This window comes from Prosopis cineraria, unplaced genomic scaffold, assembly GCF_029017545.1.
Source record: "Prosopis cineraria cultivar Desert tree isolate PC_DT_omini unplaced genomic scaffold, ASM2901754v1 PC9, whole genome shotgun sequence".
Taxonomy (NCBI): domain Eukaryota; kingdom Viridiplantae; phylum Streptophyta; class Magnoliopsida; order Fabales; family Fabaceae; genus Prosopis; species Prosopis cineraria.
In genome coordinates, this window is record NW_026555340.1 from 9,541,175 (window position 1) to 9,553,098 (window position 11,924).

Sequence of the window (11,924 nt, forward strand, 5' to 3'; positions counted from 1 at the left end):
CAACTCAGCATCATTTTCTATTGGAATAGTTATAGTCACCTTTAAGTAATCAGCAGGTAACGGTCTGGAGTGTATAGTAACACTATTGTCATTATACACAGATTCGAGTGCCACAACACGACAATGTGGTGATTCTAACCATAATTGACATTGAGACTCGCCCTAAAAATTAAAAATTAATATTTTAAAAAAATGTGAAACATAATTTGTGAATAAAAAGAAGATAATAGAAAAAAATATTATAACCTTAGGAATGTCTTCTTTAGTATGGAAGGAGCAACTATCTTTATTACTGGGGCTACCTTGTGGCACATTTATAACTCCAATCATTTGCTCAAATCTCTTTTCCATTTGAGCTTGAAATTTTTTTTCCATTCTCGCTCCATTTCTGCCATCCTTGCATTAAAATCATCCTCAGTAAAAATTTTGGACCGACGTCCAAAGTAGGTGCCCTGAGAAATGCCAAATCCAATTCCTCTAACACGACCAGAGATCTCTGGAGCTCCCAATGCCCTACCAAGGACATCCACATGCTCCCCCACATCATCTTGTGATATTGATTGTGATAATGCTTCCTGTTGAACAAATTGTAAACTAATTATTAAGTAAATAATGTAAATAAAGTAATACACTAAAATATTAATATTCACATAATCCTCCCAGACTTTTCGAGTGCGTTCATCAGGTAATTTGCCTTCTTTATCTTCTCGAGCAGTCTTCCAAACAAGAGCTCGAGAAATTGAACCATTAGGTCCAACTTCTTCCCTCTATTAAAGAAGATATTAGAATAATTAAAAAACATTTCCTTATATATATATAAATAATATCAATAGACGATATTAATTGAAACTTACTAAACCATGTTCAATATCTAGATAGCTCTTTCTTCCTGCTCTATATTGAAAAGGAGTACTTGCAGCTCTAGAGCGATTGACCTGGCTGATCTGTTGAAATTCAGGCTGTTGGCGCATTTTAATAAATTCATCCCAATGCTCTTGCTGGATCTCTAGATACATTTTAGGAGGATGAGGATTGAATTCTTCATTTGCATCTTTTAGATGATATGTTGTGAGGGTAGCTCGAAACTTTCTATGAGCATATGCTGCTTTTCTCATGATATAATGCTTATGACTCTCATCCAGGTCAAAAGATATACATAAATCTTCCCATATATTATTTTTTGCTTCTTCAAGCTGTGGGTCATTTTTCTTTCTCTAGTCTGCAATGCAACAGGAAACATAATGACGAGCTAAGACCCCTATGTAACTGGCCAACTGAGGAGACTTAACTAATTGGCCCCTATCATTCTAATTTACTGGTAATTTATGACCAGCTACTCGAGCCCGTATTACTGCTTTCATAACAGTTTTACCCCGTTTAACCTCCTTGAATGCTTCTTCTTCAGTAGGTGGAGCATCACTACTGTTCTCAGGTGGAGTAGCCATATACCTGAAAGAAAAAAAATAAATTTTTAGCAACAAAAAAAAATTTAACAACTAAAAATAAATTTTTAACAATTAAAAGGAAATTTAAATAAAGAACTTACAAGTGTTAAAATTTATTTTTTCTTTTTTTTTTGTTTTTTCTTTTGTGTGTTCTACATATCCCTCGTCAATCCAAATCCCTTCCGCGTGATCAATCCCATAACATATTAAATGATCTTTCAATTCTATTGGCTTTACTCTTTTTCCATAGCAACATTTCAAACAAGGACATATGACTCCACGGGGGTCTTGAACACGACAAAATGCAAATTCAATGAATTCATCCACACCATCCCAATATTCTCTTGATAGTCGATTAGCCGACATCCACTTACGATCCATATCACTAATATGATTATCAAAATTCAATAAACAAAAGACTTAGATTTCTATAAAAAAAATTCAACAGCATCTTCCTTAAAAGAAAAACATCCCAAATGATCAAACAATTAAATTTCACAACACAATACATTTAAACTAAAAAAAATCAATTCATCTAAATAAAAATTAGAAGTATATTTCATAAATAAAATAAAAATGTTCAAGTAGTTTCCTCAACTTTAATCTAAATTATTAACTACAAATACGGATCTAATATAAATAACTTCAATTCATATATTATCTATAATACTAATTATTAAAAAAATATATATGAAATTTATTCTCAAATATATATCAATATATTACATTATAAATTAATTATTAAAAAAAATACCTTCACAGTGTAGTCTTTACGGCAGAAAACGGCAGTCTTCACGGCAGCTGCAACACACGGCGATAACGAAAGTCTTCACGGCGTCGCTTCCTCTAGTGTATAGCTACGGTGCAGATCTGGAATAGCAATGCAGATCTGGAATAGAGATGTAGATCTGGAATGGTGGTGGCGGCGGACAACTTTTTGGAATAGAGAACAGTGGCAGCGGCACAGAAACAGTGAACAGCAACGGCATGAACGGCGAAGAGCGGCGGCGTGAACAGAAAAAGTGCGAACAGCGAACAGCAAACAGCGACAGCGACAAACGGCGAACAGCGGTGGCGAGAACAGCGACAGCGATGGCACAATGGATGAAACTAAGATGTGCGAAGGCTGAGAACAACAACAGATGAAACAGGAGGCCTCAGCAAATGAGAGAGAGGTTTTAAAAGAAACTCATGCATGAGGAAAAGAAAACTGATGGGGATGTAAAAAAAGTGGGAGACTACTCTTCCGGAGCGCTCCTCGGTAGAGCGCTTCAGAAGAGCTCCTTCTTTTGAAGCGCTCCTCGTTGAGCGCTCCAGAAGATCAGTCTTCCGAAGCACTCTACCGGGGAGTGCTCCGAAAGAGCTCCTTCTTTCAAAGCGCTCTTCAAACGAGCGCTCCGGAAGATCTCCTTCTTCCAGAGTGCTTACTTACAAGCGCTCCCAAAGGTATTTTTAAATTTTTGATATTTTATTTATATTAATTAGGAGTGTTATTTTAATTAGAAGCCCTGACATACAGGAGCGCTTATTTAAAAAAGCGCTTCAGTAAATTCCCGCATTTATAGAGTGCTTTTTAAAGAAGTGCTCCTAAATACCCACTCCTAAAGATATATTCTGTAGTAGTGGACATTGTGAATTATTTTCGTTCATCCTGAGTTGTGATCATGATAGTGTTGTTAGTGTTATTGGCACTTCACTCATGTTTGTTAGTACTGTCTCTCTGTGCATTTAGTTTATGTATGTTACTATGTCATTGGGCATTTTTCTTCTGAATAGTTTAGTAGTATGCTTTTACTTGTGTCAGCTTAAGTTTTTTAGCCTTGCTTGCAGAGTATATGCCTGTAGGAAGTCTCTATGATTACTTGCATAAAAACCATATAATATGTCGGAGCTCTCTCAACTACTAAAGTTTTCGGTTGATGTCTGCAAGGGTATGGAGAGTAGTTGCCAAGAAACAATATAATTCACGAGGATCTGATACTACTACAAAGAAAACTTACGAGAATGCCCTTACCAAAGAGCTTACTTATTAAAAATGCTCCTAGATAATGAGATGGAACAATTTACAACGCTTTTTGTATGGAGGCGCTCTAGAAAGCTGAACCTATTAAAGTGCTCCTTTCTAAAATCGCTCCGATAGGATTATAAAAAAGTTAAGAAATCTTTAACCTATAAGAGCACTCCTATTGGGTATAATAAAAAAATAAAAAAAATCTTTGACTTATAGGAGTGCTCCCATTGGGTATAATAAAAAAATTTAAAAAAATCTTTAACCTATGAGAGCACTCCTATAAGACTACCTTTATAAGAGCACTTTTGTTAGAAGCATTACCATAGGCTTACCCTACTAGAAAGCTTTCATATAGGAGTGTTTTGGATATGGGAGCACTTTTGAAACATTCCTGTAGATCAAAAATAAATGCTCCCAGAATTTGTTTTTTTTTTTTGTAGTAATGTGATAGCCAATCTTTTGATTGATACCCATAATAATGTAAGAACTTATGATAAATTTTAATTTTAATACTATAATATGTTACCCTTGCACTAAATTGGGTTTTACTTTCCAAAAGTACGTTGATGAATTATATGTATCACTACAAAAAAAAAGACTTTCAGCAATGACTCTAAGTTGCCGCTGAAAATGAACAATCTACGGCGACAGTAAAAGTCGCCACTGAAAGTATGACTTTCTGTGGCGACATTGAAGTCGCCACTGAAATGGTGACTTTTTGTGGTAACAAGATATAGTCGCCGCTAATTGTCAGACTTTCAACAGTGACAAGCGCATGTCGCCGTCGAAGGTCTCAGTTTCAGTGGCGACATATAAGTTGCTGCTAAAAGTTGAGAATTAGCAGCGACTTTTTAATGTCGCCACTGATTGTCAACATATTTTAAAATATGTTATAATTTTTTTTGAAAAAACTTATGTTGTAAGTTTCAGCGGCGACATATAAGTTGCCGCTGAAAGTTAAGAATCAGCGGCTACTTTTTAATATCGTTGCTGATTGTCAACATATTTTAAAATATGTTATAATTTTTTTTAAAAAAACTTATTTTGTAAGTTTCAGCAGCGACATATAAGTCGCTGCTGAAAGTTAAGAATCAATAGTGACTTTTTAATGTTGCCGTTGATTATCAACATATTTTAAAATATGTTATAATTTTTTAAAAAAACTTATGTTATAGTTTTAGAGAATCAGCGACGACTTTAAATTTTAAAATATGTTATAATTTTTTTAAAAAAACTTATGTTATAGTTTCAGCAGCGACACATAAGTCGCCGCTGAAAGTTGAGAATCAGCGACAACTTTAAATTTTAAAATATGTTATAATTTTTTTAAAAAACTTATGTTATAGTTTCAGCGGCAGCTTATATGTCGCCGCTGAAAGTTGAGAATCAGTGGCAACTTTTTAATGTCGCCGCTGAAAATGAGACTTTTAGTGGCGACTTTGAATGTCGCTGTTAAAAGTTTAATTTTGTATTATCACCATAATTTTTTATTTTTATTTATCTAATATTTAACATTTTAAGACATTAATTCTATTGTATTATTGTAATTTTATAATGAATATATAAAACAACATAATGAGTTTTTATTTAATATATTCTATGGTTAAATTGTAACTTTAAGATAAGGTTAATGTATTATTTAATGCTAATTAGCTAAAATAAAGAATTAAGCCAAACCATATTATTTTACATGTGTGTTTGTATTAAAAAATTTACAATTGAGGTTAAGATTCAACCGAGGTTAGCAAACTAAAGTTAGAAAAAAGTCAATAAATGTAATATGATTTATGTTTGGATATATTTTTTTTTTAGAAGTCAGTTAGATAAACTAAAATTTGTTTGGATAATTTTATTCAAAAGCTAGTTGAGATGTTTAATGGCCAAAATAAGCATAAAATTTTTAATATATATTTTTTGACTAATTAATAACTAAAACAAATTAAATTTAAAATTATAACTAATAAGTGAAAAATCTTAAATATTTAAGATAGAAGAGAAGACAAGAAAGCATAAGTCATCGGATCAACATAGAAGTCAATAACACTACTTGTTTATAATAATTAAACATGTGATACTTAAATTTATTCATTCAAAGAATGATATTTTATCTAATCTAATTTTTCAATTCAAATTCTACACTTAACACCAATAACTTTAAACCTTGATGCCAGTTTAGAAACATAAATAATTATAAAATAATGTATAATAATCAGTATTTTTACTATTTATTCTTAGATATTTTTTATATTATAATTATAAATATGAATATTAAAATAAATAATATAACAAACTCAAGAAGTAAAAAAAATTAAAATAAATAATACAAATGATATTGTATCAGTTATATTTATAGTTTATTTTAAACAAAATAAATAATATAATTTGTGATTTTATAAATTAAAAGAATTAAATTGAAGTATTTAAGGATAGTAATGATATTTTATAATATTTAATATTTAATATATATATATATGTGTGTGTGTGTGTGTTTGTATATTTTAATAATGTGTGTATATATATATATATATTTAATTATACAATAACAGACTATAGGTTCATTTCAGCTCAATGGAAAAATGGTTGGACATAAAAGGAGAAGGTCATGGGTTCAAACCTTGGAGGAGACAACTTTCAAAATGGAGATATAAATTAGTAATATGATGACACGTGACGTGTGGTAGGAGCGACACGTGGAAGGTGACATGGCACCACATGGTGCGAGGTAGGGCCCTATGTGTAAGTGAACCAACATTACTTTTTAACGGTGACAAAAAAGTCACCGCTAATTGGTTGCTTCCACAGCGACAAATGTCGCCACTAATACTTAACATTCAGCGGTGACAAAATAGTCGCCGTTGATGTGTGGTTTTTACAGCGACAAAATGTCGCCATCGATTTTCAACTTTCAGTGGCAATTATCTTTCGGCTGCGACAAATTTTCTTTTCTGTGGCGACATTTATCATCGTCAATTCTCAACTTTCAGCGGTGACTTTTAGGTATTGTTTGGTTAGGGGGGAGGGGAGGCCCCTCCCCTCCCCTTGTCCCATCCAAATAAGGGGAGGGGAGCCCCTCCCCTCCCATCCCCTTATTTGGTTAGGTGTCCCCTCCCCTCCCCTCCCTCCAAAACCTCCCCCTCAAATTGGGGGAGCCCCCCTCCCCTCCCCTTCCCTCCTCTCCCACCTCCCTTTGAATCAAACAGAGCCTTATTGTTGCCACAGATTGAATCAGTGACAAGAGCTCTCGTGGTGATATTGTGGTGACTTTTTATCGCTGCTGAAAACTTTCAGCGATGACTTTTTAGCTTTTAGTGGCAACAAATGTCGCCATTAAAAGTCAATTTGTTTTTAGTGTATGTAGTTATGCCCCTGCTTGTGGATTCATTTTTTTTCTCGACCGCTTGATGATATACTATTAAAACTAAATTTACCACAGAAGTCTAACTATTAATATACTATATATAGAGAATATAGCCATTAGGCTTGATTCTCGTTGAATTCATAACTTCATATCCTCATTTAGATGTGATCATCCAATAGTATCTTTTCGTCTTATCCAGTGAAAATTTCCCTTTTCTGGTTCTAATTTCCTTTTGATCAGCTTCACTATAATTTATTTCTCTTTAATTCACATAAATCACGGGACCTGAGTGCCTGATTTCTACCATGTCTCCCTTATAAAGGTTTGTAGATATCTTCCTTCTGTTGAAAACTAGTGAATTTAATTTGTCCTATTGGCCTGACAAAAAGAAAAATTAAAGTATGTAATTGAAAAAGTAGCCCATTGCATTCATTGAATTTATTACACTCAACATGTTGTGTTCCTTCTTTTCTTGTATTTGTGGTTATTAGATTCATTTCTAGTTTGATTAAAGAGCATTGTAGTTTTTAGGTGCATTTTTTATCCAGAAAAATAGTGTGCTATTTCATATTTCAACTCATTTATGGACAGAAATTTAATAGTTGCGAAAGAACTATTGTTAGGTAGCATTTGAATTTGTGGACTTGGATTTAAATTTTAAATTTAAAATCTCGCATTCAAATCTCTGGCTTAGAATTCATGTATTTAAAATTCTTTGTTTAGATAGTTTAACAAAATTAAAATGAAGAAGAGATATGAATAAAGATTCAAAATGAAAACGAAAAATTAGAAGTGATGATTTTAACTATATTTTTCAATTGATGAGATATAAGAAAAGATATGAGAGTCATAGAGGTATCAAAAACGTGAAGAGGATGAAAGTTTTGAAGTTTAACCACAATGCAACGTAACATTTAAAATAATTAAACCAAATTATAATTGACAGTAAAGCGCATTTATGAAAAAATAGTCAAAGCATAAATGGGGAAAAAAAAAGAATTGAAAGCATACAGATGCATGTAGAACTGGCTAAAGCAAAACAAAGTACAGCCTTATTGTCATTAGATCAAAAAGTTGGGAATGAAAAGAAAATCAACACTAGAAAATAGGGGCTTTTGATCATTATTCAAGACAAGGGCTTTTGATTATTATTCAAGACAAGCTAAACTACATGAGTACATCATATGAAGACGATACATCAAATACTGATAAAGTTCAAAACTCTTTACAGTTGAGATCTCCAAATGTGATACTATGGAACGGAGCGAAACTAGGCAATGCTGATGTGGCAAGCTCCTTACATACTTGCTCTATGGTCGGGTGAATTTGTGGATTTTCATTCAAGTAAGTGAAAGATACTCTTACAATCAGCATCACCATCTCAGCCACTGAACCTTGAGGATAAATTAACCTTTGGTCTAACACTTCCTTCAAAGGAAAATCGTAGGCTTCTATTGTTGCCTCTTTTATAGAAGATGTGGTCGAGAAAAAAGACAACACAATATCTCTTGGATGCTTTCCTATGATTATTTCCAGTGCTAACACTCCAAAGCTATAAACATCACATTTCTCTGTCACTTCTATTGTGTAAGCAAGCTCTAGAGTGAAATTAAAATGATATCATGCTAAAAAGAAAAAGAAAAAATATTGGTAAGAAAATTTAGCTATAATTTTATTCAACTTGTACCACATGAAATATAGAACAATGAAATTCATAAGTAATGGGAAATCACAAAATACAAAAAAAAAGTCTTAACCTGGAGCAGCATAACTAAAGGTGCCAGCAAATATGGTCCAATTGCTTGAGTTAGGATTCAAAAGTTTGGCTGCTCCAAAGTCAGATATGTGAGCCTTATAATCTGAGTCTAAAATAACATTTTTGCTTGAGATGTCACGATGAACTATTAGAAGGGAGCATCCATGATGAAGATAGTTTAAAGCATTAGCCACACCTTCAACAACTTTTATTCTTTTATTCCAATCCAATGCAATTGCTTGTGTCTCATTACTTATTATCTTATCCAAGCTACCCCCTTCAAGGAATTCATAAATCAAAAAGGAGAACTTTATATGCAAGCAAAAGCCATGTAGTTTGGTTATATTCTGATGTCTAATTTCTGTCAATGCACGAATTTCCCTCATAAAAGCCTTTTGATGAGACAAATCCCTCTGTGGTACTGAATGAAGCTTCTTCACAGCTACAACTTGACCATTGGATATTTCAGCTTTGTAGACAGTTCCATGCCCCCCAACTCCGATGAGATATTTTTCATTGAATTCCTCTGTGGCTTAATAATGTTGTCATACGCTATTTTCCCATCAAAATTCCAGAAAGCAAACAAATTTTGAGTTTGCAGTTCCCTTTCTTGACTTTCTAATTTTCTTCCATTGTAATGGAAAATAATATATGAAATTCCCTTGTAAAGTATCACTAGCATCATCACACATCCCAAAACAAAGGAGATAGCAAAAATTACCATTTTCTTGCCCTTGTGATGGCTTGAGTTGTTATTTGTTTTTTGGGCAAATTGGCAAGTCAAATACAATGCCACATAAGCCTTTGTTGCCTCTTAATCTTTCCATTATAGCTGTACGAAAGGCTGAAATATTTGGAAGTGGACCCTCTAATTGATTTTGTGATATATCAATTGAAATCAAGCTTTTCATGTAATCAAAAGATGCAGGTATGGTGCCAGAAAAATTATTATGTGAGAGGTTCAACATTACCAATTGTTGTAGCTCTCCAAGCATGGTCAGGATTTTTCCAGTGAAAGAGTTTCCATTAAGATCAAGATATTGAAGATGTTGCAGCTGGTTAAAGCTAGAAGGAAGGCTGTAGAACTTATTTCCACTTAAATTCAATGCCCATAACTTGATCAATTGACTAACTTTTTTTGCAATTGAACCACTTAAGTGATTGTTAGCTAGACTCAACTGTTCAAGGTTCTTCAATGATCCTAAACTAGGGGGAATGTTTTTTGAAAATTGATTGTTGCTCAACATAAGCTCAGTCAATAATGACAATTGACTCAATTCTTTCGGGATCTTTCCTATCAATTGATTTAAAGACAAATCAAGTCTCTGTAACTTCGTTGCCTCAAATAACTCCAATGGTATGCACCCTGATAAGTAATTATTAGATATCTTGAGGCTTGAAAGACTATGGCACTTACCCCAATGTGGTGACAAGTGGCCATAAAATGCATTGTTACTCAAATCAATGTAGTACAAGTGTGAGTATACTCTAAAAGCATCAACTATATTTCCTATGAATCGATTATTTTCGAGTCTGACTCTTCTGAGGCTAGACCAATTCTTCAAACTTCTAGGAATTGGACCAGCGAAATGATTTTGACGGGCACTAATCATAGCAAGTACCCCACCATGGCAAATGTCTGGAGGCAAATGACCTTTGAAATTATTGTTAAAAATTTGCAAGGATTGCAACTTGGTAAGGTTATTCATTTCTGATGGAAGATTGCCACTAAGTTTGTTCTGAAACAAATTTAGTATGGACAGCTTTGTCATCTTTCCAATACTTGAAGGAATAGAGCCAGAAAGATTGTTTTCAGACAACTCTAGCAAGGTGAGTTTGGTCAAGTTTCCAATACTTGAAGGAACAGATCCAGAAAGATGGTTCTCATAAAGAAGGAGGGTGTCCAGATTGGCCATATTCCCTATAGAGCAGGGATTGGTCCCGATATGTCATTGTCTAACAATTGCAATGTTACCATGTGGTAGAGTTTCCCCACTTCCCATGGAATGGACCTTAAGATTTGATTGGAATAAAAATAAAGATCTTGTAAATTAGACATGTTTCCAATAGTACTAGGGATGCTACCAATGAGATTGTTTTCAGACATGTCAAGTTGAAGAAGTTCCTTCAACAATCCAATTTCATGGGGAATATAGCCAACTAACTGATTATGTCCAAGAGTTAAGTACCAGAGGTTTATCATCCTTCCAATTTGGGGAGGAATGTGGCCAGAAAGGAGATTGTTTCCTAGATCTAGGTAAGACAAGTTGGCCAAATTTTCTATACCTTCAGGGATGAAACCATTGAAATAATTGAAACCCAAGTCTAGAACAACAATATTCCTTGTCAATTGTGTGATCAAAGATGAAAGTGTTCCAGAGAGATTATTGTTATTCAAAGAAAGTTTTGACAGTGAGGACAAGTTGCCAATACTTTTTGGAATGCTACCAAAGAACTCATTATCGAAAAAATTTATAATGTTAAGTTTGGACAGTTCACCAATCTGAGAAGGGATAATCCCATAAAATGAGTTTTGATGTATGGCTATGAATCGGGGATTTGGGAAAGATGAGAAATTGAGGTTATAGAGCGTACCTCTTAATCCATGATTTTGAAGAGAAATATTGGAAATGGAGTTGAATTCATCACATGTAATTCCAACCCAATTGTAAGGATGACTAGTATTACCACTCCACGATGATAATAGAGCTTGGCTTTTGTTGTCAAAGCTGGCTTTCCACTTCAGTAAAGCATTTGCTTCACTATTTGGTGAAGTTGTGGAAGAGGAGACATGTGATGAAGAGAAAGTTATGAAGTTGATCATAAGGGCAACCCACCAAAGTGTTAACATTCCAGAAAACTGAGGTTTTCCTAATACGAATTCCATTGTTATGAAGGGAATTTTGAATCAAATGAGGATGGCGTGAACACAAAGGATGCTAGATGTAATACACACACACACACAAGTAAATGTGGTAACAATAATTTATTCTTACTTTCTGTATTCCCAACCTACAAGGTAATTTACTCAACACGTGTAAATTACCACTTGAATTGATGGAGCTAAATGACATTGACTGAAGAGAGCATGAACATTGTAAGTGTAAAGAATCCATGACTCTACATGTGCAATGTAGCTGATTGAGGACTTTTCTTCAAACGCGCAAGTTAGGCCAACTTGAGAAGTAACGATTAAGAAACAAATTAAGGACATATGAGTAATGACTTTAGAATAAATGCAGTCGGTGATAAATATCTTAACTAACACGTTTGTCACCAAAGACTTTTTCGCGTCAACATTTTCCAAAGATACTTTAAGGACGTGTGAAGTGAAAATATCGAAATAGAGAGAGA

The 11,924-nt window shown here is 33.7% G+C and overlaps 1 protein-coding gene and 1 pseudogene across 1 annotated transcript; both read right to left on the bottom strand.

Moving 5' to 3' along the window:
* Positions 1–1,307: 1,307 nt before the first annotated feature.
* LOC129319546 (uncharacterized) lies at positions 1,308–11,457 on the bottom strand. Its single transcript, XM_054964655.1, has 3 exons — positions 11,166–11,457; positions 2,307–2,571; positions 1,308–1,449 (listed from the first exon to the last, which is right to left on the bottom strand). Exons 1-3 carry the CDS (start codon positions 11,455–11,457, stop codon positions 1,308–1,310), a joined length of 699 nt encoding a protein of 232 aa, XP_054820630.1.
* On the bottom strand, positions 7,964–9,294 carry LOC129319328 (MDIS1-interacting receptor like kinase 2-like; annotated as a pseudogene).
* Positions 11,458–11,924: the final 467 nt, after the last annotated feature.

Coding starts and splice junctions, on each gene's coding strand:
- LOC129319546 (XM_054964655.1), bottom strand. CDS start 11,457: ATGGAATTCGTATTAGGAAAACCTCAGTTTTCTGGAATGTTAACACTT. Junction 2,572..11,165: donor TCAAAATCATGGATTAAGAG/GTACGCTCTATA, acceptor TGTTGTTCTCAG/CCTTCGCACATCTTAGTTTC. Junction 1,450..2,306: donor TGCTATTCCAGATCTGCACC/GTAGCTATACAC, acceptor TTTTTCTTTCAG/GTATATGGCTACTCCACCTG.